General features: G+C 45.1%; 2 protein-coding genes and 1 non-coding gene across 4 annotated transcripts; 1 reads left to right on the plus strand and 2 right to left on the minus strand.

Moving 5' to 3' along the window:
• Nucleotides 1–1,669: 1,669 nt before the first annotated feature.
• On the minus strand, nucleotides 1,670–6,291 carry LOC123395022 (shaggy-related protein kinase kappa-like). 2 transcript variants are annotated; one of them, XM_045089929.1, is made up of 13 exons: nucleotides 6,097–6,291; nucleotides 5,393–5,690; nucleotides 5,001–5,093; nucleotides 4,855–4,914; nucleotides 4,495–4,767; nucleotides 3,584–3,658; nucleotides 3,345–3,401; nucleotides 3,023–3,163; nucleotides 2,904–2,954; nucleotides 2,723–2,818; nucleotides 2,410–2,493; nucleotides 2,211–2,313; nucleotides 1,670–1,996 (listed from the first exon to the last, which is right to left on the minus strand). In XM_045089929.1, exons 2-13 carry the CDS (start codon nucleotides 5,549–5,551, stop codon nucleotides 1,908–1,910), a joined length of 1,281 nt encoding a protein of 426 aa, XP_044945864.1. In that variant the 5' UTR covers nucleotides 5,552–5,690; nucleotides 6,097–6,291; the 3' UTR covers nucleotides 1,670–1,907. The 2 variants fall into 2 exon arrangements, with proteins under 2 accessions (XP_044945864.1, XP_044945865.1); XM_045089930.1 differs by lacking the exons at nucleotides 4,855–4,914; nucleotides 5,001–5,093; nucleotides 5,393–5,690; nucleotides 6,097–6,291 and having other exon boundaries at nucleotides 2,723–2,828; nucleotides 4,495–4,615.
• Nucleotides 6,292–6,848: 557 nt separating this feature from the next.
• Nucleotides 6,849–14,067, minus strand: LOC123395020 (prolycopene isomerase 1, chloroplastic). Its single transcript, XM_045089928.1, has 10 exons — nucleotides 13,717–14,067; nucleotides 13,343–13,574; nucleotides 12,967–13,077; nucleotides 12,637–12,690; nucleotides 12,080–12,367; nucleotides 11,018–11,209; nucleotides 8,555–8,713; nucleotides 8,180–8,416; nucleotides 7,594–7,932; nucleotides 6,849–7,188 (listed from the first exon to the last, which is right to left on the minus strand). The coding sequence occupies exons 1-9, from the start codon at nucleotides 13,887–13,889 to the stop codon at nucleotides 7,618–7,620; spliced, it is 1,761 nt and encodes a 586-aa protein (XP_044945863.1). The 5' UTR covers nucleotides 13,890–14,067; the 3' UTR covers nucleotides 6,849–7,188; nucleotides 7,594–7,617.
• TRNAH-GUG lies at nucleotides 11,502–11,573 on the plus strand. The gene has a single exon. It is a non-coding gene; the product is annotated as a tRNA-His (tRNA).
• Nucleotides 14,068–22,938: the final 8,871 nt, after the last annotated feature.

Genomic DNA, 22,938 nt, shown 5'->3' on the forward strand with positions numbered 1-22,938 from the left:
AAGTATACCCTTACTCAAAGAGAAAAAAGTTTCTAATTAGTAATATCTATTACTAACATATTTTAATTACTTTGCGACAGCCTTACTACTAACATTTGTGTTGTGCTACTAAATCCTTGCTGCAGAGAGATATCCCAAATGCGGTTGAATTGACAACTCAACTATCAAGGACAATAATTATTCTTTGGCTCTGTGTGAAATCAATAAATTAGGATGAAATACTACCCGTGAAGACTGTCGCAATCCCCTATACTTGTGGGTTATCACGAGGTTGCAGTTCAGCATGCGAGGCGATCAGGGGTTGATGGCAGCAGAGGATGCGCTCGCATAGGTCGTGTGATGACGATGTGGCCGGATGGCGAGTTTCTCTTCTTGGCGGAGTGCGTCCGCGGGCTGATGGAGCTCGCGAGGAGGAACTAGTGTTTCTATACGTGAGGATGTGCGTTGGCGGTTCGAATGAAGCTCGCGGATGGTTTGATTATTGGTCGATGGACCTCTGTTCGTGGGTTAAGCTCAATTGTTTACTTTTTGGCTGGTTGGGATTGTTGATCGATGGACCTAGTACGTGGGCTGAGGACTTCGTTCGTGTGTTGATTAGAATTGTTTTTTTTGCCATGGTTGTTGTACGTGGGCTTAGTTGGCCCTTGGATCTTTGGGATACTATAGACCATTGCGTTCGAAGGGGAGGTGGGGATCAAACGCGATGGTTGTCGTACGAAGGGTGGGGGGAATCAAACGAGGTGGAACCATCAATTCTGTTTTAATAGTAGAGATATAACACTTGGCTTTAGGACCACTTAGCCCCTTGCCGGCATCTCTTTCCAGCTGGAGTGAAGGGTCTGGCAGGGGGAACCCGCGCCACTGGCCCCTTATCATTTGGGCGACCCTTTTTGTATCGCCAATGGCGACCCTTTTTGTATCGCCAATGGCGACCTCCTCCATTGAGTTTATTGCCTAGTTTGTGGCGGAAGAAGGGGTCCCTGTCGACGAAGGAGTCAACTGTTGTCTCTGTCTAAGACGTTGGTTGGTCATCATGTTACTATTTTTGAGCCATTCTGAGATGAAGAGCATGATTGGTTTGATGCCAAAAATTAGCATGCCAACATTTGGCAAATACTGTATTTTGTTAGGAACATGCTGAATCTCACTCGCCTGCATCCACTTTCAGTTTCATCGACAAGTATATGTATATGTATGTATGGGTAGTCTGCCATCGATTCCTGACCCAACTTCTTCCACCCGTGATCATTCGTCGAAAACCAGAGCAAGGAGAATGCGGAAGCCAAGCCACCATTGCAAGGGTGTGCGAAGCTGCTAATGGTTGATGCTGCTGTCTTTAGGCATGATGATAGAGGAGCTTGCTGTTGTCTGTCGGAACGAGTGGGGAACGTTTCAAGGCATATATTATACTCCCTTGGTCCTAACTAGTACAAAGTAGAGTCATTTTGAAGTCACTTATTTTGGGACGGATGGAGTATACAGACATATTCCATTCCCTTCTGTGAAGAGTCAACCGATGAAACCTTGTGGCATTATTGGTCCTAACTACTCACTCCATTCCAAAATAAGTATCGCAAATTTATAACTAAATTAGTATAAATTTTATACTAAGTCAGCGGCACTTATTTTGGGACGGGGAGTATTATATTATGGAAAAAAAGACGGTAAATATTTCCTAATGATTTTGATTTCACCATCAACTCACCCAAACACTGTTGCTGCACACGACCTCCAAACCAAGAAACCTTCACAAGCCTATACACACCAACCATCAAGCCTCCAAACCTCACATCAAGCATCCTGGGACAACTCTGCTACCAGTGCTTGTCACCCACCCACACAAAGCTACAGCTCAATTTACAAGCTTCCCTCCATAGTCCAGACCCCAAACAACGCCAGAGCGAAAACTAGGTGCGGAGCGCCATGAACAGGTTCTGCCTTCTCGCGTGCTCCGGAACCAGCCGCTCGACGACTTCCGGAGGTATGCCGTTTAGCTCTGCAAATGTCATGGGAAATGGACTGATTCAGCTGAGAGTAGCTACATATATATGCAAACAAGGTACATTCCTGAAGTAGGAAGACTGAAGGTAAATTAACTACCGACTGACAAAAGGTGTGTTGGAGTAAGCTTGACAAATGTAGCAACAAGGCAAAAAGCCCAATGTGATGGTTTGCCTGCTGCTACTGCTATTTAGATACAGTTACACTACCTTGAGTTCTGAAGTTGAAGAGGGGTGGAAGAGGGCGACCGTTAGGCAGCCGGGTGTTTGGATCTCTCAACTCATCAAAGAACGGGTGCATGCAGGCTTCCATCTGAAGAACGATTCCGCGGTCAGAGCATAAAATAGCTCACAGCATATCATTTTGCACTCTGCGGGGCTACAAAAGGAAGTGATAGTATGTCCTTACAGCAGTGCATCGAAGATCTGGCGAGTATTGCAGAAACCTGCTCACAAGGTCCATTGCTTCGGGTGGATGCTTCTTCTGGAAAACCTGGATACAGACAGAACTTTCAGGTAACAGAGGAATGATGACAAAAGATGTTGGTTTAATTTTTAGCCTGAGATTGTACATGACACGCGGATGGCTTTGTATTTTGTATGTCAATTATCATTTCTCACAATTTATCAGTATGCTAGTCAAAAGTATGCACCAAATGAAACAGCTGTTGTGCAGCCCAAATACCCACGAATCAAGCATGGAGACATAACATGCAGATTACCTTGTGCCATGGATGAGCCTTAATTTGTGGGAACTTGAACTCTGTGTAGTTTGGATTCATGCACTTGATCTCTTCCCTTGTTGGTGTACCCAAGACCTGCAAGCCACTATGGCTGAACATGTCATTGTACAGAATACAGGTCGCAGGAGAAAACAGCTTAATATGTCATACAGGATTTCACCTTGATAATCTCAACCAGCTGATCAACTCCACTTTCCCCAGGAAAAATAGGCTGCATGGATGATATTATGAGAATAATCTAGAGAGTAAAAGGTAAAATACTATATGCATGAACAAAACCTGTCCGAGCAGCAGCTCTGCCATGACACAGCCTGTGGACCACAGATCAATGGCAGTAGTATATTCAGTTGCACCAAAGATGAGTTCTGGTGCTCGGTAGTATCTTGAGCATATGTAGGAGATATTTGGTTCTCCCTTGACCTGCATATATTCAAGACATTACATCAAAACAATTTAGAAATCACCAGGTCTGGGTAACGTTACTGGCATAAGCGCACACCTTTTTTTTATTCTTATTATCAAGAAAGTTTAGCATGCTCTTTTCAAAATCAGCAGGACTCGTGCATTTCAATTTCACAACCTAATATAGAAGATAACTTACCAATATCTTTGCACTGCCAAAATCACATATTTTGAGCTGGTGTGTATGTGGGTTAACCTACAGTGGAAAGTTTACCGGGTTAGTAAAAATGTATTAGTGGTTCTTCAAATTTGATTAGTAATTGTTCTTCCTGATGTAAATAAAGCTCAACTGGCCAAAGAATTTAGAGGGTGAGGGAAGATATGAATAGCATAACATGTCAACATATTAAGCATAGAAAAGGAGGTTAAAAATCTCACGAGAACGTTCTGTGGTTTGATATCACGGTGGCAGATGCCAACGCAGTTATGTATATAAGCAAGTGCTCGGCATATCTGCAAAGTTATGAGATTACAGGAACAATAATTAGACGGCTTGTAACTTGTAACAATCACATCTTGAGCTAATGCTCAATATCAAAAGACAACTGAAGGAACAATTCTGTTGCATGGCCAGGACATAATATTCTGACTTGAACGGCTACAAACAGCAAACAGATTACGGATGTATGGCAGAACTCATTAACTAAACTTGTATCTATAGAAGGACAAAATCAGTGGAATTAAGTATTAGTTGAAGCAAGTGAATAATAAGCGCGCACTAATGTGTGATTAATCGGTTTATACAGTAGATGGTCTATTGGAGTCCCTACTAGAGATAACGTTCATACTACCACAAAAATGTGCAAATACTTGTCTCAGAAAAAATGTATGGCATCTCGTCGCCTGTGTGATATATACAAATAAAATAGCACCTTACGATTAAGTAAACATACAAGAATAAAATTGTAGAACATAAATCCGAAGACTGTAGAACTGACAGGCTGGCTTGGTTGTACGTTTGAATGTCTCAGTATTTATTTTGGGTTGTTAGTGAAGCCATCAATGTGAATAACTAATCTGAAACTTGTAGATAGGTCCCAATACAGTACTCAACTATTGAAACAATAAGTTTGGAGCAGGCATAAGGACAAAAAAGTGCTGCAACTAATTAGGGAACATACCATATACCACAAGATCCACACCACAGCATGTAGATAATCTCGGTAACAAGTATGCCTAGTGCGGAGATTAACTTTAAAATGTTTTTTGTAAAAAAATAAATAAAGATGGAGGACAATTGTGCAAAGCATAACATCGTTCAGAAAATTGAATGCCAGGTCAGGTCAGACCTGATAAGTGTATAGTTTGACATAAATGAGGGGCACTTTTTGATTCATTCTGTTGTACTGTCTTGCCATCCGATTTACTGTCTCTGGAACAAACTCAAGGACAAGATTGAGATAGAGCTCATCCTTTTCAGTGGTTGAAAAGAAATAATGCTTAAGACCAACAATGTTAGGATGGTCAAGCATATGCATAATCTGTAATTCCCTGTTTTTGTATCGCTTATCTTGAAGAACCTTTTTGATGGCAACAACTTCTCCTGTTTCTCGACATTTGGCCTGAAGAATTGACAATAACAGGTTACATGCGTCCGACAATCAGTTGAGCATAGACCGGTTTAGACAACGCAAAGGTCAGAAGTTCACCTGGAACACAACCCCAAAAGAACCAGTTCCGACCACATGTTCAGCGATGTAACTGATGGACTGTTCCATTAACCACCATATCAGCAAATTGTGCTTTGACAACCAAACATTATAGATTATCAAGATGAATGTAGCATCGCCGTCACCTGTTTAGGTAGACCATTTCGACCACGGATTGTGGTTGCAATTATCTGACCAGCTTCAGCACCAGAATCTGCAACCACATCTGGCTCATTGTCCTGCAAATGAAGAACTGGGTCACTTTATTATCTAGTAAAACAAGATGCAGAGCTGATCAACAATTTTCGCTAGGCTTGCTGTGAATATACACGAGCCATAACGGAGCGAAGCCAGAGCATAAAACTGCAATCCCAGGATCTAGAACACACCGCAAATCTGCCGCAGAGCAGAATCACGCGGCGACATTCCATCGTAGAATAAAATACAGTGAGTACTGATAAATTTCTCATTTACCTCAAACAGTAGAATTAGTTGAGTAAGGAGTCAATCAAACAGGAATAGTGACCAATGAACCTACCCTTTCATCATCATCAGCATCAGGCTTTGCATCTCTGAGCTGCATCCCCACCATCCCCCTTCCTAAGAACTCAACTGAGCTGGCCTGCCCCTTGAAGCCATTCCCCTGCCGCGACGAGCTCCCGGCGGCACCGACATGCCTCTGTCCGGAAAAGGCCATCTCCCAGCTGATTGGCAGGGATCAATGGAGATCACCAAGGTCAGCCTCTGCAAACAGCAGGGGGCTCATCTCATTGCCAGCAGAGGGATGAGCCTGCCACTGCCAACGCAGCTTCCTCCACCACCTGCTTCAACAAGACCTGCATCAACATCCCACCCAAAAAACAGTTTAAGAAAAATTCAGTACAAGACCTCAGATTGGTAACTTTGATTGGGGAAAATCTCCAGTTCTTAAATTTGCGGACAACTGATAATTCTTCAGTCGGACTGTCAGAGCACACATCTCCACAAAATCCATGAGCAGAACCTCTACCCACCCACCCAGAGACCGAGAAGATCCACCGAATAAATAAATAAATAAACAGATGAATAAAAACGGCTCTCCCCAAATCGCGAGGGGCCAATCTCGAAATTGGGCTAAGATCCTGGGAGATAAACCCGACAATCCATCCCTCCCGAATCAAACGGCCGCAGACAGGCGCCGGCGCGAGCATTAAAGAAATGAACTTTTTCTTTTGTGGGATCAAAGAATCCAAGAGCCGGTACCTTCGCCGCAATTTCTGGGAGCAGATCAAGGGAGGCGCGATTCTTCTCTCCTCCCTACAGGGACTGCCGAGTTCGGTGCGCCGGCGGAGGGAGACGGTGAGGGCCGGCCGGCGGTCTCAGGAGCAAGTGGGTAATGGTGACCTGTGAAGAGTGAGTGAGTGAGTGAGGGTGAGTGGAGGGCAGAGTGCGGCTGCTAGCTCCCCTTCTCCCATCCAAACTTTACTTTTTCTGGAGAAAATTATTGGCATGGAGTAGAAAAATACTCCTACTAGGTGATGGTGAGCATTTTTTTTTTAATAAGGAGGAAACGAGCCTCCGGCCTCTGCAGGTGATGGTGAGCATGTGAACCGGAAGGAAGAAGGAAACAAACAAGCCGGGGCATAGGGCTGAGACTCTGAAGAACTGTGAAGGTGAGGTGAGGTGACACCTTTGTTTGCAGTCGATTTAACAGCGAGATTTTTGTGGATTGACTGATGGATGGATAATACAAGATGGGAATATTATTATTTACCTGGGGCTGGGAGCGACATGTGATGTGAAAGGATTATCTTATAGTGTGTTCCTGTGAAACAAGCTCTCAAAGTTGCACGCATAGGCAGAGCATCCAATTACTAGTAGAGTAATATTCAACACAAAATCCAACACATTGCGATCCGAAGTGGACAGAGGTGGGGTGCCACACAACTTTCGGTAGAAACAGAAGACCACTCTGTCAGAGCCGGCATTATTCAGTGCTGGAACTCAATGTCATGTACGTACGTAAGTAGCATTATTTATACCTGAACAATCAGTCATGTACAAACAGCATGTAGCAATTCATCTACATTCTGAACCATGTTTTTTTCCTTCTTCTTCTCCCCTTTTTGCAAACTACCCCCTCTGTATAAAAATATAAGAACTCAGAAAACGTCTTATATTTTTATACAGAGGTGGTACATAAGAAAACTATGCCTGTCTCTTCTGTATGTGCTGACTATAAAATCTTCTCTTCTCATGTGCAGTACCGAGCAATATGCTGCTTTCTTTTTCTCTGCATCTTTATATTGAACACAAATGTTGCATGGTTCTCCACAGCTCTGCTTGCCTGCCTGTCTGCAAAGCAGGGAGAGAAACTTTGATGTAATAAACTGATGATGATACTTGATGCAGGCAAGCAAAGTCATGGCAATGCATCTGCAGCCACACGCATAACTTCGCCGGCAACAAGAAACAAGTGGCAGCAAGCAGCAACACAAAGGAGCACCCCAAAAGTTCCACCAGCAAAAAGAAGATAACTGCCCTGCTCATCCTCATCATGCTCATCGTGCTCGCTGACCGGGGTCAATGCATGCTTGCCAGCCATGGCAATGGCAGCCACACTAGAGTTCTCACATCACATGCCACTGTAAAGTGCAAAGTGCTGCTGCGGGCGTGTGTGCTGCCTGTGAGAAGCTGATCCACCACAGCTGGACTCCAAGCAAAGTTGTAAGAGTAATCAGGCATGTGTGCTTAACTCACCACTTTTAGCACAACATGTGGTGGTCAGATGCCGACGGCGTCGAGGAGCTCCGAGTGCTGCGCCACGGAGACGAGCGTGTTGGCGACGATGGCGCCGCTGGCGGCCACCGCGGGCACGCCGATCCCGGGGAAGGTGGAGTCGCCGCAGCAGAAGAGCTGCGGCACCGGCGTCGCCTGCCCCGGGAACGTCGCCTCCCCGGCCTTGATGGCCGGGCCGTAGGTGCCCCTGTTCCGCCGGAGGAACCGCTTGTGCGTCAGCGGCGTGCCCACCAGCTTCACCTCGCACTTTTCCCGGCTGAACTTCGGGCCCAGGGCCAGCTCCACCGCCTTCCACATCACCTGCAAGGAAATGAAAGATTGCATTTGCGTTACAAAGTTGGTTAAAAACTTAAGACAGACAGCATGTAACAGCAGCTCATGGCCATTAAAAACTAAAAAGGAGTGTCCAAACTTCTGCTTAACTTTTGATAAAGTAGTTTTTTTTGCTAAACTTTCGACGTGTTAAAGTGTTATAAAGTGTATCAAATTTTAGGTGTTGATTCCGAGATGTCAAGAGTAGCAATCCTGTTAATATGGTGTATGTTACCTCGGAACGCTCTTCTTTCAGGCTCCGGTAGGCGGCGCTCTTGCGGTCGAGCCCTTCCCACAGGCCGAAAGGCTCCGTCCCCGGCGTGTAAGCGTGGAGGATGTGCTTCCCCGGCGGCGCCAGGCCCTCGCTGAGAACGCTGGGGACCGATATCAGCACCACGTTCTGCTCGCCGTCGACGCCTCTGTCCCAGTCGTTAACCACGATATGGTGGATCCCGAGGTCCTCCTTCACGCACTGCCCAGTAACATACACAGATGGTCACAGCAAGAAAATCCAATGAATCGTATATGGAAATATACATGACTGTAAGAGGATAACATGCATGTTAGCTAGGATGAACAATATATATGACAGCTAATTAAACTAACCAACCTCTGCGTCGAAACCCAGGTGGAGGTGCATGAAGGAATCGCACTGCGGCGTCGCCTTCACCTGATCTTGGTATGATCTCGGCATTGTGTCCGGTGGGAGCAGGCTCAAGGTATCCCACATGGACGCGTTGCTAACGACCGCTTTCTTCGCACGTACGATCTGCAAAGAGGAAGACAATTATTATTTCCTGACTGGATTTCAGCGGCCTCATCGATGGTTCAAGCATCATGGAAGTCAATATGAGGGGAAAAGGTAATCATGCATGGCACTTGAAAACAGATGCATGAGACAACGAGGTCGCTCGACGCTCGTCTTGGCCTACAAGATTTCCATATGGTCTGCCACTAGCTAGTGCAAGCGAAGGTGGCAATTAAAGGCCTGAATCTTAATGGGATGGATATCCAGTAGTACGGAGAAGATAACACTTTGTTTGCTTGGTACATATAGTATTGGCTATTGTTGATTTTTTTTGCACCTTAATGATTGAAAGATTTTTGGCATCCATAAGATATTATACTATTGACTATTGTGGACTGAAGGATTTTTGGCATAATATACTATGAAATATTGCGTACTACTTGATATGATAAAGATATGTCATATGAATCTGAATCAGAGACTTACTGTTATTGGATACTAAATATTGCTAATGTTGTCCATCTCTAAGGAAGAGCCTCCAACCGCCAAGCCAAGCACGTACACTACCTACCCCCCTCGCGCTGCCAGGAAACCGATTGCCTCTGCTCCTCTCGCCGCCACCACGATGCACATTCAACAGTTTTTTCAAATGCACATTCAACATTTTTTACATGCACATTCAACAGTTTTTTCAAATGCTTGATTAATGTTTTTTTAATTGCAATATTGACTTTTTTTAACACATGATCAACATTATGTCTAAACACGTTTAACATTTCCTAAATGCTTGATTAAAAAATTTCAAATTCTTGTTCAACATTTTTTCAAATGCTTGATTAATATTTCTATATAGTTTTTCAAAATTTTCCATTATTTTTTAATATATAGTCAACATCTTTTTATACACATTTAACATTTTTCAAATACTTGTTCAACATGTTCTTTTGAAATGTCTGATTATCATTTTTGCATACATGATAAAAAATCATCGTTTTTTAAATACATGATAATCATTTTTTTATACACGCTCAACATTTCTTGTATGCTTAATTAGCATTTTTTCAAATATATGTTCAACATTTGTTCAAATGATTTTTGTGGAGTGTTTTATGTATTTAGAATAATTAAAATTGTAAACAAAGTACAGAAATAAAGCAAAAAAGGAAAATAGAAAACTTAAGAAAAAATAGAAAAAGGTGATGTGGCCTCCCGCGCAAGTGGGCCCGCCTATATCGCCTCCCCGTCAGCGAGTCGGAACCACTCAAGCTGTACACTTTCAAACTTTTGACACATGAGGATTGAAAATGTACTTGACATAAAAACCTTTTCAGATTATTGGTTGGTGGAAGTTGAGATATATATATATATACATATACACATAATCTTAAATCCATGCATACCTACCCAGTTCATATATTTGCTCAAATTTCTCCGCATTTGCATATTATTGTCTGCTTATGATTTGGAAATATTTTGATTCAAGTTTTGTTACATATAAATAAACAGTCACCTCCAAAGAAAACCGTCAAGGACGGTACCTACAAAAGGATTATCTGTAAGGAGGTCGATAAGCTGGTAACTAAGTTTTGTTTTGTAAAATCTCTTGACTTTTTTAGTGTTATAACTTACTATAAGGGTTCATATGCAATATTGTTAATATTTTCTTCCCTCCTTTCCCCCTCACAGTTTTCAAGAGATATTCAACTTTATACATATTTTCTCAAGAAAAAGATGGAAAACGACGAAGAACACAACGTGATACGCAAGGCAAACTTCTAATGTGGACATAACAAAGATATTCTTGCACTTGCTTAACATCTTTTTTCTAACAGTAATTTCTCTTTGCTCGTTTTGAAGGGAACTTGTGAACGTCTTGGCGATTTATTTTCTTTTAACTCAGGAGATAAGGAACTAGAGCTAAGTAGGTGTATCACCTACTATTGCTCCGTAAAAGGCTTCGCTTATCCGACTGCTGAAGGGGCGCCAAGAAAGATATAGAGGTGATTAGCCGAGTTCTTGGACTTTGACATTGGAGCAAGCTGATGATTTGGTTGTTTGAGGCGAGGACGTTCCAGCCTATTAAGAATTGGGCCGGCTTAGAACATTTGTATTTATGTAGTTTCCTGCCACTAACAGGCTGTATTAATTATTGCATTTTCTACTGTACCTTCTGACTCTGATGAATTTTGGCATCTTGAAGATAATATGAAATATATGTCGTCTGAAGCAGAGCCTTACTAATAATTGCCTAGTTGTTAATACCCATGAACTAATATTAGACTTTATATATTTGGCAACAAAATGGTATCCTCTGGAGTGACTTACCTGTCCACCTCGTAGCTTGACGCCAACAGCCCGACCGTTCTCTATCAGAATCTTCTCCACATGAGAATTAAGAGCAAGTCTTCCACCGAACTTTTCAATACCCCGTACGAGGGCATCGATTATCGCTCCACTCCCGCCCAGAGGGTACTCCAGCTTGCATCCTGGCTTGTACCATTCTGCAAACATATAAACCTGACATTGTAGTTAGACCAAATGATGAACACAAATCTTCGGAATTATGTACTTCAAAATATATACGTCAGTTTCAAGCGAGCGTTCAACGGAGCCACCAATTATTAATTAGAGGGAAATATTGATTGATTTTATGTGGAAAAGCTAAGTCTCACAAGTTAGAAAAGCCCATGGATTCAATGCCAAATATCCAGACACGTATTTGTGGAGCAGGGGCCTCAGTCATGAACCATAGATTGCCATCCACAGTACACATATTATCTTGGCAACCTACTGAACAGTTTCACCAGATGTGGCTGTAGTTTAGTGGTGAGAATTCCACGTTGTGGCCGTGGAGACCTGGGCTCGAATCCCAGCAGCCACACTTCTTCTTTTAATTTTTTTTCCTTTCTATAAATAACACACACAAAAATCTTCGCTATTCTGTTCTTTTATAGTATAAAATTACTACTGGTTTAGGAAATAGATACAGGCTGTGCATCAATTTATTTCCTTTTTCTTGGCTCGCTATTCTGTTTTTTTATAGTAAAAAATCACTACTGGTTTAGGAAAATAGATACAGGCTGTGCATCAATTTATTTCGTTTTTCTTGGCTCGATATTCTGTTTTTTTATAGTATAAAATCACTACTGGTTTAGGAAAATAGATACAGGCTGTGCATCAATTTATTTCGTTTTTATTTGGCTCGCACAACACACTGTGGTTTCTACTTCCTGTAGATTAGTTTTTCCCAACTATAAGTATTTAGGTACGGACGGAGTACTTTCTAGTACAGTTCATTTCCATGCATGCAATGTTCAGGACATGGATTAATTTTGGACAAGCACTGAAGTGAAACAGGATAATTAACCTGGTGGAATTTCAGCTTACCATTTCTGCAGAAAGCGCACTGTCGGATTTGACGCCAGCTAGCAGAAAGCACAGGAGGTCGATCCAGTTACGGACAAAGGGATTTTTGAGCTCCAGCGAGTCGACAATCTCCGAGAACGGGCGTAGCAGCTTCGTGGCGCCGAGGGCTCCCCGAGGACCCATTTTTATCAAGGACTGCAACAGAGAAGGAGCATATCTACCGGCTGCTGTGGAAAGGATGCCTAGATCGCCTCGGATGGACAGCGGAGGCAGAGCCATTGCAGCTGCAGATATAGGGATAACTGCATCCTGCAATTGTTTTCGATACCGTGTTAGCAGAGGATTCAAGGCGGCATAATAGTCACATGGTTAATTAATCTTGGTCTCACATTTGAATCATGGCACTTGTATAAATTTACATGATACTTGTTTATATATGCTATACACAATGCATAAAGCGGCAATTGATTACCCATTTGGCATCATGCGGTTTTTCAGCAGTTCAGTATGTATACTGTCGATGTACAGTTAAACAGACTTTTATTAGGGAATTGAGTATCGAACGTAGGGAAACTCACTAGAAGCTTTTGCCACTCCCGGGTTGCGTCCAGACCAACATAAGTTTCAAGGTCCTGCAAGAAAATCATTATTATGACCACCAGACTACCAGAGCATTGGGATACAAACAAAGGGGAACATAGTACTAAAACATCAAACAAAAGTGCAGTGATAGAGCAGCACCACCACTAAGTTTCATACGCAGAAAGGAGAAAGCAACAAGTTATAAGTCATGGTTAATTAGCAACTTTCAGTCATTCTGCGGACCATAACATCATATCAATGAATCCAGGACAATTCAGTGCAGATTAACGAAGAGTGCGGTAGTATGTGCTAGTAGCTAACTGAACCTTGAGGAAATCAGTCGGCCCTATCCGCGACTCGAACTGTCCTTCGGGGACATGAACCATCCACGAGTCATACGAGGCGCACGGAACCGATTCGCCTAGCGCGTCGAGGACCTGCAGTGCCAGTTGAATCATCACCATCATCATCACCACAATTAGTACAAGGAATTAATTTCCCTGAAGAAATCACAGTTTTGCTTTGCTGAACTAATTTCTCTGAATTGGAACAGACAGTTAACTTCGATATTTGTTCTGGGACAGAAAGTTAATAATTTCTTTGAATTGGAAAAGACAGTCAATTTCTATGAACTGGAACTATTTTTTTGCTCTGTTGTTGTTTGCAGAAGAGGAACCAATCAATCGATGGAGGGTGACGGACCTGGGCGAGGGGGTTGGCTTGGGGCCCTCTGGACTGGAAGCCGGAGAAGAGCGAGGGGCCGGAGTCGAAGTGGAACCCCTTGACGTCGAACGAGTGGGCGGCGCCGCCCGGCCGGTCGTGGCTCTCCAACACCACCACGTCCTGCCCGTACCTCGCCAGGAGGCCCGCGCAGCAGAGCCCGCCGAGCCCGCTCCCGATCACCACCACGTCTGCCTCCGGCCTCTCCGCCACCCTGAACGAAACGTAAAGACGACGACGATGATTAACGACATGCGCGCGCTTGCTTGACGGAGTCGCTCAAACGGTCTGAAGAACAGCGGCGAGCGAAGTAAGAGTAAGCCGGTGCGAGTGGCGGGGTAATAATTAAGACGTACCCGGGTGGCGACGGGCCGGCGGGGGCGGCCACCGCCCGGCAGCGCGCGGTGGCGCCGACGCGGCGCGTCACTGGAGCGGCGGCGGCAGCTCCTGCTGCTGGGCACGCACGAGGGTGGCGGTGGCCGCGCGGCGGAGGGCGCGGCGCCGGGGAGGCCCACGCGGAGGAAGCCATCTGGGCCGGCGGTCTCGTCGCCGGTGGCGCGCACGGCAATGTCAGGAGTTTGGGTGGGGAAGAGGGAGCGGGAGTGGAGCACCTGAGTGAGGCAGCGGCTGGGTACACGTGGCGTCTCAGCTGCCTCTCTCCTCTAGCGGCTGAGCTCTCTCGACTCTGCTGCTGCTACTAGTTTGGCTTGCCTAATCTGCCACGAGAAACGAGAAACGATTTTTATATGTTTAAAAATAAAGCTGTTTATAACGAGGATAAAGAATGAAGGGAAAATCTAACTAGAAGGGCCGCACATCGGACTTTTCGTGTGGCGGGCGCTGCATGTGTCGCTATCATGCTACAGTAGATTTGTTAATTAAATACAAAAGTCATGCAAGCACATGTGTGCCGGTAAATCTTTCTCTCTCTACCAATCATGCATGCAATGATGTCATCAAGATCCTCTATAATGTTTGAAATTTAAAAAGTTTTATCTCTAAAACGACTAATTTGATCAATGATCTGTTTTCACAATTGTCTTTGTCGCGATGAGATCTTCGAAACTAGATCCCATATTGACATGTTTTGACAAAAAAAAATCGTCTATATTTGCCACATTGTTGCACTTACTTGTCATATTTGTAAACACTTACTTGCCTGATAAAATATAACTGTTGCACTTGCTTTTCATATTTGTAAACACTTACTTGCCTGGTAAAATATAACTAAATTGCCATGTTTTACAATTGCATATAAAAAATGACAACTTGAGATAATAAATCTAACATTTGTAAAACATGGCATTTTAGTTATATTTTATCAAGCAACTTAGTGTTTACAAATATGACAAGTAAGTGCAATAATGTGGCAAATATGAACGGAAAAAAAGTTGTCAAAATATGTCAATATGGGATGATCTCATCGCGATAAAGACAATTGTGAAAACAGATCATCGATCAAATTAATCGTTTTAGAGATAAAACTTTTTGAATTTCAAACATTAAAGGGAATGTTGATGACGTCATTGCATGCATGCGTGATAAAAAGAAGGGGATTTATGCTGCATGTCCAAGCTATTTGAAGTAATGTGAGTATGTGATTAAAGAAACACACTAATTTTGCATGCATGTTAATGTTGCATTAGAGCCGCAGCACGAGAAGACCCGGATGCGGTGCCGCTATGTAGTGGGATCCAAGAATGAATTGTTATATCTTGTGTTTTTTGAACTTGTTACCACTTAACAGGCACCAGAAACCTATCAACTTGTCGTAGCCCAATAAAAGGGAATAAGTATAACCGAAGATATCGACGTCACCACAATGATGTGGGTAGCTTTTATATTTTTATTAAGGGGACGATGATTTGTGTACTGATGTACGTGCGTTGTCGACCCAGCTACCAGCATGGTCAGGAAGCCAAGTCATGAGTTTATCCATGATCCTAATATATCGTAATATGGTTCAATATGAGGAGGGATATCTGGAGGAATTGTCATTTCTTCGGCCCACTTTCTTGCTCTTCAACATATCATTTATCCCGATCCCTCTCACTCTCAAAGCTCTTCGCCATCTTTTTGCCCGCACACCGCTATTTTAAGCATCAGATGAATAGATAATGTTGTCACACTATTGCAACTAATCGTCTACTGATGTGTAACAAAACCTATTGTATTCATTCTAAGTTGTAAGCGTGGAGTGTGTAGAAAATGAAATTCACGATCAAACGAGTAGAGGGTTTATATAGGCGAGTGGATGCTAATAGGGGTGGGAAAGTGGGTGAAGAAATGATGTATGCCATGTACCATACCATAGGCAGCAGACATGAGTCGGACACTATCTATTATGTAGGTCAATGTACGTGTGTGCTCGACACAACTACCAGCATGGTCCGGCAGCCAAGTCACGAGTTTATCCATGATCCTAATATATCATAATATCGTTCAATACGAGGAGGGATATCTTGAGGAGTTCTCATTTCTTCGGCCCACTTTCTTGCTCTTCAACATATCATTTATCCCGATGCCTTTCACTCTCAGAGCTCTTCGCCATGTTTTTGACCAAAAACCGCTATTTTAAGCACCAAATGAATACATAACATTGTCACACTATTGCAACTAATTGTCTACTGATGTGTAACAAAATCTATTGTATTCATTCTAAGCTGTAAGCGTGGAGTGTGTAGAAAATGAAATTCACGATCAAATGAGTGGAGGGTTTATATAAGCGAGTGGATGCTAATAGGGGTGGGAAAGTGGGTGAAGAAATAATGTATGCCATGTACCATACCATAAGCAGCAGACATGAGTCCGACACTTTTTATTATGTAGGTAAGTGATATAAAAATTATTTATTTCACACATCAGTTATAATATATAGACTTAGGCTTGTAGTTTGTGGGGGTATACTTCTTATCTAAACTTTCTTGAGAAAATGTGTTCCGTTTATAAAGTGCGCGCAATGCAGAGGTCAAGGGTTTCAACCTCCTTTTCAAAGAAAAAAATAGACAAAGAAACTTCGTCCAATTGCTATGGATGAACAAAATTACAAAAACACACATAGGGTATTTAAATATAAGATGCAATTATCAAGAGTTAAAGACACGGAAACATGATCAAGTTAAAAACAGGTTCGCCACTAGAACACACTAGTAGAAAACAGGCCTTTCATTTGACCCTTTAGTCTCGGTTTGGTTTTAAACCGGGACTAATATGACCATTAGTCCCGGTTCCAACGGCTAGGAGCAGTCGGTGGGCTCGGGCATCATTAGTCCCGGTTACAACCATTTTATTAATTACTCAGAAAAACCATACAAGGTAATATATCAGTCAGCCTAAAGCCGCTATCTAGGCAACACCTGTTGCTACTCCTATCCCCTTGATGAAGGTGTGCCGAATATCCGGGTCTAATACCAAATAGACATCGCACCAAACTCTAACATCTATAATCGGATGCCCAGCCCAGCCACATACCGGGACCGGGTCCCACGCCGGTCCGGCGCACTCCCGTTGTCGCCGCCATCTTCCACCCGTCCATCTCCAGAGCAGGAACTGTCACATCGACCTTGTCTGGCTTGCCGTCAACGCCACCTCGGCACTAGACAACGCCACCATCATGCACGTGTCCATCCAAACGCGTTCGTCGCCGAAACTCCGCGGTGCCATGCCGCTGTGATCCATCGTCGGCCCTGCGGTAGATGCAACACCGCTCCTCCTCTTGTCCTCTCCAGCCATCACTTGCTCCGAAACGATCCCCCAACAGGAAAAGCGATACTGCGAACGCCATCATCGTCCGGTCCGGGCGACCCAGATCTAGGGTTTCCCTCGAAGAAACCCAAGCCTAATGACGCAAACTGCAACGACGATGCCTCGACAAGGGAACGACATCAAAGACGCCACCATCGTCCACCATGACCATAGTCGGCGTGATTTTCATCGACAGTTGCGCCACCAGGCGTGCGCCGTCGGCGTTCTTGGTCCCTTCAGCCGGAGCAAACTCCAAAACGATGCCCTGAAGAGGGACTACGACACAAAAGCACCGCCATTGCTCGATCGCAAGGAGATCTAGGGTTTTCCCCGGAGTTGCCCGCGCTATCATGGATCAGACAAGGGTAGAATCTCGACGGATCCGACCAACTACTGACGTGTCGTGTCCGCCACTGCGCCGACCACAATCTAGGGACCAAGGCCCACACCTGGGCCCAGATTCGATCGCGCCGCCACCGTTCCTGGCAACCGCGACACACCAGCCACCGAAGGGTAGCCCCATCCCGCCCGAGGCGCCGACGGCCTGATCTGAAATAGATCGACCACCGGGCACCACAGGAGCGCCCCGAGCGCCCCCCACGTGACCACCAGGGGGATTCACGTCCCTTCGTCGCCCCCTGAATCCTCCACGACGCCCCGCCGCCCGCGCCAGGTCCTGCAACTGAGGGGAGGCGATGTGCTGCCACCGCCGATGCCGATCGCGCTTTGCCCGACGACACTCCCCGACGGCGGTTGGGAGGAGAGGTGGGAGAGGAAGTTGCGCGGGGGGACACGGGAGAGGACGTGGGAGACGGTACGTAGTGAAGTTCTGTGATGCTACAAAATCTTTGTCTGCCAATCTCAAGGGCACCACAACATCATCCAGTTTGTTCTTTTTTTTCAATTCCTTTTATCATACAGATATTGCACCAAAGGTGGGGATGACCGTACATTAATCGGTTGACCATGTACTAACATGTACCACATGTGATGTATTATACTCCATATTTTCTTACATTTGTGCCGTGAAATTTATATTCCTCTCAAGTGTCCATTTTTTTTTGTTCTACCTCTTAAACTGGTGAATTGGAAGTTATGTTGTTTCACATGCTTAATGGGTGACGAAGCAGATGGCGGTCAAAAATCCAGCATTTGACTCCTTTTGGTCTCAAGACTGTAGTAAAACCAACAAATATGGTTCATTACGAGCTTTACTTGATACAACTACAATTAGAAGCAAAGAGAGCCTTGGCTCAGTGGTTGGGCATGCGGTTGTGCAGCCCAACGACCCGAGTTCAATTCCTAGAATTGACAGGTGATGCACAGGGAGTTTTCTCCCATTTATTAAGGATCAAGTTTGGCGTGTGGTAAAACCACTCATCAAAAAAATCTTGATACTCATTTAAAAAAATTATGAGGGCCATGTTTATCTTGGTACTCATACTAAAATGGCCGTATGCATCCCTTGTTGGTGCAGAGGCCGGAAAGTGAAAATCTCTCCCATTTTTAAGGATGTCTCCCGGGGCGATCTCGGAGGCGGCCAACGGGGCTCTCCCCTTGGTCGCCCGAGAGTTGATCGGAGAGTCCTCTCCGGCCGCCCATAGATCGCTTGGAGTGGAGTCCGTGCAGCTGACCGGCGCGGCTTCCAACTCAGCGAAAGGAGGGGAGATCTCGGAGGTGGCCAACGGGGCTCTCTCCCTGGTCGTCGGAGAGCCGATCGGAGGGACCTGTCCAGCCACCCATGGATCGGTGGAGTCCGTTCAGTTGGGCGCCGCGTCTTCCATCTCAGAAGATGGGATTTATAGGGATACGCATCGGAGCTGGACGGTGCTGTTCGTGGACACCTCTGTTGGAAATATGCCCTAGAGGCAATAATAAAATGGTTATTATCATATTTCCTTGTTCATGATAATCGTCTATCATTCATGCTATAATTGTATTAACATGAAACACTAATACATGTGTGAATGAATAGATCACAATGTGTCCCTAGCAAGCCTCTAGTTAGCTAGCTCGTTAGTCAATAGATGATCATGGTTTCCTGATCATGGACATTGGATGTCATTGATAACGGGATCACATCATTGGGAGAATGATGTGGTGGACAAGACCCAATCCTAAGCCTAGCACTAGATCGTATTGTTCGTATGCTAATGCTTTTCTAATGTCAAGTATCTTTTCCTTCGACCGTGAGATCGTGCAACTCCCGGATACCGTAGGAGTGCTTTGGGTGTTTCAAACGTCACAACGTAACTGGGTGACTATAAAGGTGCACTACGGGTACCTCCGAAAGTGTCTGTTGGGTTGGCACGAATCGAGATCGGGATTTGTCACTCCGTGTGACGGAGAGGTATCTCTGGGCCCACTCGGTAGAACATCATCATGAACTCAATGTGACTAAGGAGTTAGTCACACGATGACGTGCTACGGAACGAGTAAAGAGACTTACCGGTAACGAGATTGAACAAGGTATAGGTATACCGACGATCGAATCTCGGGCAAGTTCTATACCGACAGACAAAGGGAATCGTATACGGGATTGATTGAATCCTTGACATCGTGGTTCATCCGATGAGATCATCATGGAGCTAGTGGGAGCCACCATGGGTATCCAGACCCCGCTGATGGTTATTGGCCAGAGAGGTGTCTCGGTCATGTCTGTCTGTCTCCCGAACCCGTAGGGTCTACACACTTAAGGTTCGATGACGCTAGGGTTATAGGGAATTGTTATACGAGATTACCGAAAGTTGTTCGGAGTCCCGGATGAGATACCGGACGTCATGAGGAGCTCCGGAATGGTCCGGAGGTAAAGATTGATATATAGGACGGATGGTTTCGGACACCGGAAGTGTTTCGGGCATCACCGGTAACGTACCGGGACCACCGGGACCACCGAAGGGGGGCTCCGACCCCAAGAGGTAAGATGGGCTAAGTGGGGGTGGGAACCAGCCCCTAGTTGGGCTGGTGCGCCTCCCCAATCAGCCCATGGCGCAGGGGAAAGAAAAAGAGGGGGGGGGGGAACCCTAACTTAGGTGGGCCTTAGGCCCACCAGAGGGGTGCGCCACCCCTCCTCCCCATCTGGCCGCCACAAACCCCATCAGGGAGGGCTGCCGCACCCCCTAGGGTGGGAACCCTAGGGGTGGCACCCCCTCTCCCCTTCCCCTATATATAGTGGGCACTTTTGGCCTTTGGAGGACACAGTTTTCCCTCTCCCTCGGCGCAGCCCTGCACTTCTTCCTCCTCCTCTCTGCCGGCGCTTGGCGAAGCCCTACCGGGAGACCTCGTCTCTCCACCAACACCACGCCGTCGTGTTGCTGGTCTTCTTCCCCAACCTCTCCCTCCTCCTTGCTGGATCAAGGTGCGGGAGACGTCACCGGGCTGCACGTGTGTTGAACGCGGAGGTGCCGTTGTTCGGCACTAGATCGGAATCGCTGCGAGTACGACTCCATCAACCGCGTTCTAGCAACGCTTCCGCTTAGCGATCTTCAAAGGTACGAAGATGCTCTTACCCCTCTCTCGTTGCTGGTCTCTCCATAGGAAGATCTGAATAAGCGTAGGAAAATTTTGAATTTATGCCACGTTCCCCAACAGTGGCATCCGAGCCAGGTTTTCTATGCGTAGATTCCATGCACGAGTAGAACACAAAAGTTGTGGGCGATGGTTTGTCAATTTGCTTGCCGTTACTAGTCTTATTCTTTTCCGGCGGTATTGTGGGATGAAGCGGCCCGGACCGACCTTACACGTACGCTTACTTGAGACTGGTTCCACCGACAAACATGCACATCGTGCATAAAGGTGGCTAGCGGGTGTCTGTCTCTCCCACTCTAGTCGGATTGGATTTGATGAAAAGGGTCCTTATGAAGGGTAAATAGCTTTGGCATATCATTGTTGTGGCTGTCACGTAGGTAAGAAGGCGTTCTTGCTAGAAACCCAAATCAGCCACGTAAAACTTGCAACAACAATTAGAAGACGTCTAACTTGTTTTTGCAGGGTTTGACATGTGATGTGATATGGCCAAAGTTGTGATGTTGCATGTATGATGTATGAGATGATCATGTTATTGTAATAGGTTTCACGACTTGCATGTCGATGAGTATGACAACCGGCAGGAGCCATAGGAGTTGTCTTAATTTATTGTATGAGATGCAACGCCATGTGCTTGCTACTTTTACTTCATTGCTAACGGTTAGCCATAGTAGTAGTGATAGTAGTAGTTGGCGTGACGACTTCACGGAGACACGATGATGGAGATCATGATGATGGAGATCATGGTGTCACGCCGGTGACGATGATGATCATGCAATGCCTGAAGATGGAGATCGAATGAGCAAAGATGATAATGGCCATATCATGTCACTATATGATTGCATTGTGATGTTTATCATGTTTTACATCTTATTGCTTAAAACGACAGTAGCATAATAAGATGATCCCTCCTAAAATTTCGAGAACGTATTCCCCTAAGTGTGCACTGTTGCGAAGGTTCGTTGTCTCGAAGCACCACGTGATGATCGGGTGTGATAGATTCTAACGTGCGCATACAACTGGTGTAAGCCAGATTTACACACGCGAAACACTTAGGTTGACTCGACGAGCTTAGCATGTACAGACATGACCTCGAATACAAGAGACCGAAAGGTCGAACATGAGTCGTATGGTTGAATACGATCAGCATGAAGTTGCTCACCATGGCGACTAGTCCGTCTCACGTGATGATCGGACACGGGTTAGTCAACATGGATCATGTATCACTTAGATGACTAGAGGGATGTCGATTTAAGTGGGAGTTCATACTTAATTTGATTAAATGAACTTAATTGTCATGAACTTAGTCTAAAAGTTGTCTTTATAAATATTGTAGATGTCCAACGTCAACCTCAACTTCAACGCATTCCTAGAGAAAAACAAGCTGAAAGATGATGGTAGCAACTATGCGGACTGGGTTCGCAACCTGAAGCTCATCCTTGAAGCAAGTAAAAAGGCGTATGTCCTTAATGCGCCGCTAGGTGACCCTCCCGCTCCCGCAGCAGCGCAGGACGTTCTAAACGTCTGGCAAGCGCGGAGTGATGACTACTCTCTGGTCAGGTGTGGCATGTTATACAGTTTAGAAACGGGGCTCCAAAGACGTTTTGAGCAACACGGGGCATATGAGATGTTCCAAGAGCTGAAGCTAGTTTTTCAAGCTCATGCCCTTGTCGAGAGATATGAAGTCTCCGACAAGTTCTTCAGCTGTAAGATGGAGGAGAACAGTTCTGTCAGTGAGCACATACTCAAAATGTCTGGGTTACACGGTCGTCTGACTTCACTTGGAGTCGAACTTCCGGATGATGCTATCATTGACAGAATCCTCCAGTCTCTCCCACCAAGCTACAAAGGCTTTGTGCTTAACTACAACATGCAAGGGATGGAGAAAACCATTCCCGAGTTGTACTCGATGCTCAAGTCTGCAGAAGTAGAAATCAAGAAGGAGCATCAAGTGTTGATGGTCAACAAGACCACTAGTTTCAAGAAAGGCAGGGGTAAGAAGAACTTCAAGAAAGACGGCAAAGCTGTTGCCGCGCCCGGTAAACCAGATGCCGGGAAGAAGGAAAAGAACGGACCCAAGCCTGAGACTGAGTGCTTCTACTGCAAGGGAAAAGGTCACTGGAAGCGGAACTGCCCCAAATACTTAGCGGACAAGAAGGCCGGCAACGTTAAAGGTATATGTGATATACATGTTATTGATGTGTACCTTACCAGCGCTCGTAGTAGCTCCTGGGTATTTGATACCGGTGCTGTTGCTCACATTTGCAACTCAAAGCAGGAACTGCGGAATAAGCGGAGACTGGCCAAGG

Source organism: Hordeum vulgare, chromosome 5H (assembly GCF_904849725.1).
Source record: "Hordeum vulgare subsp. vulgare chromosome 5H, MorexV3_pseudomolecules_assembly, whole genome shotgun sequence".
Classification (NCBI taxonomy): Eukaryota; Viridiplantae; Streptophyta; class Magnoliopsida; order Poales; family Poaceae; genus Hordeum; species Hordeum vulgare.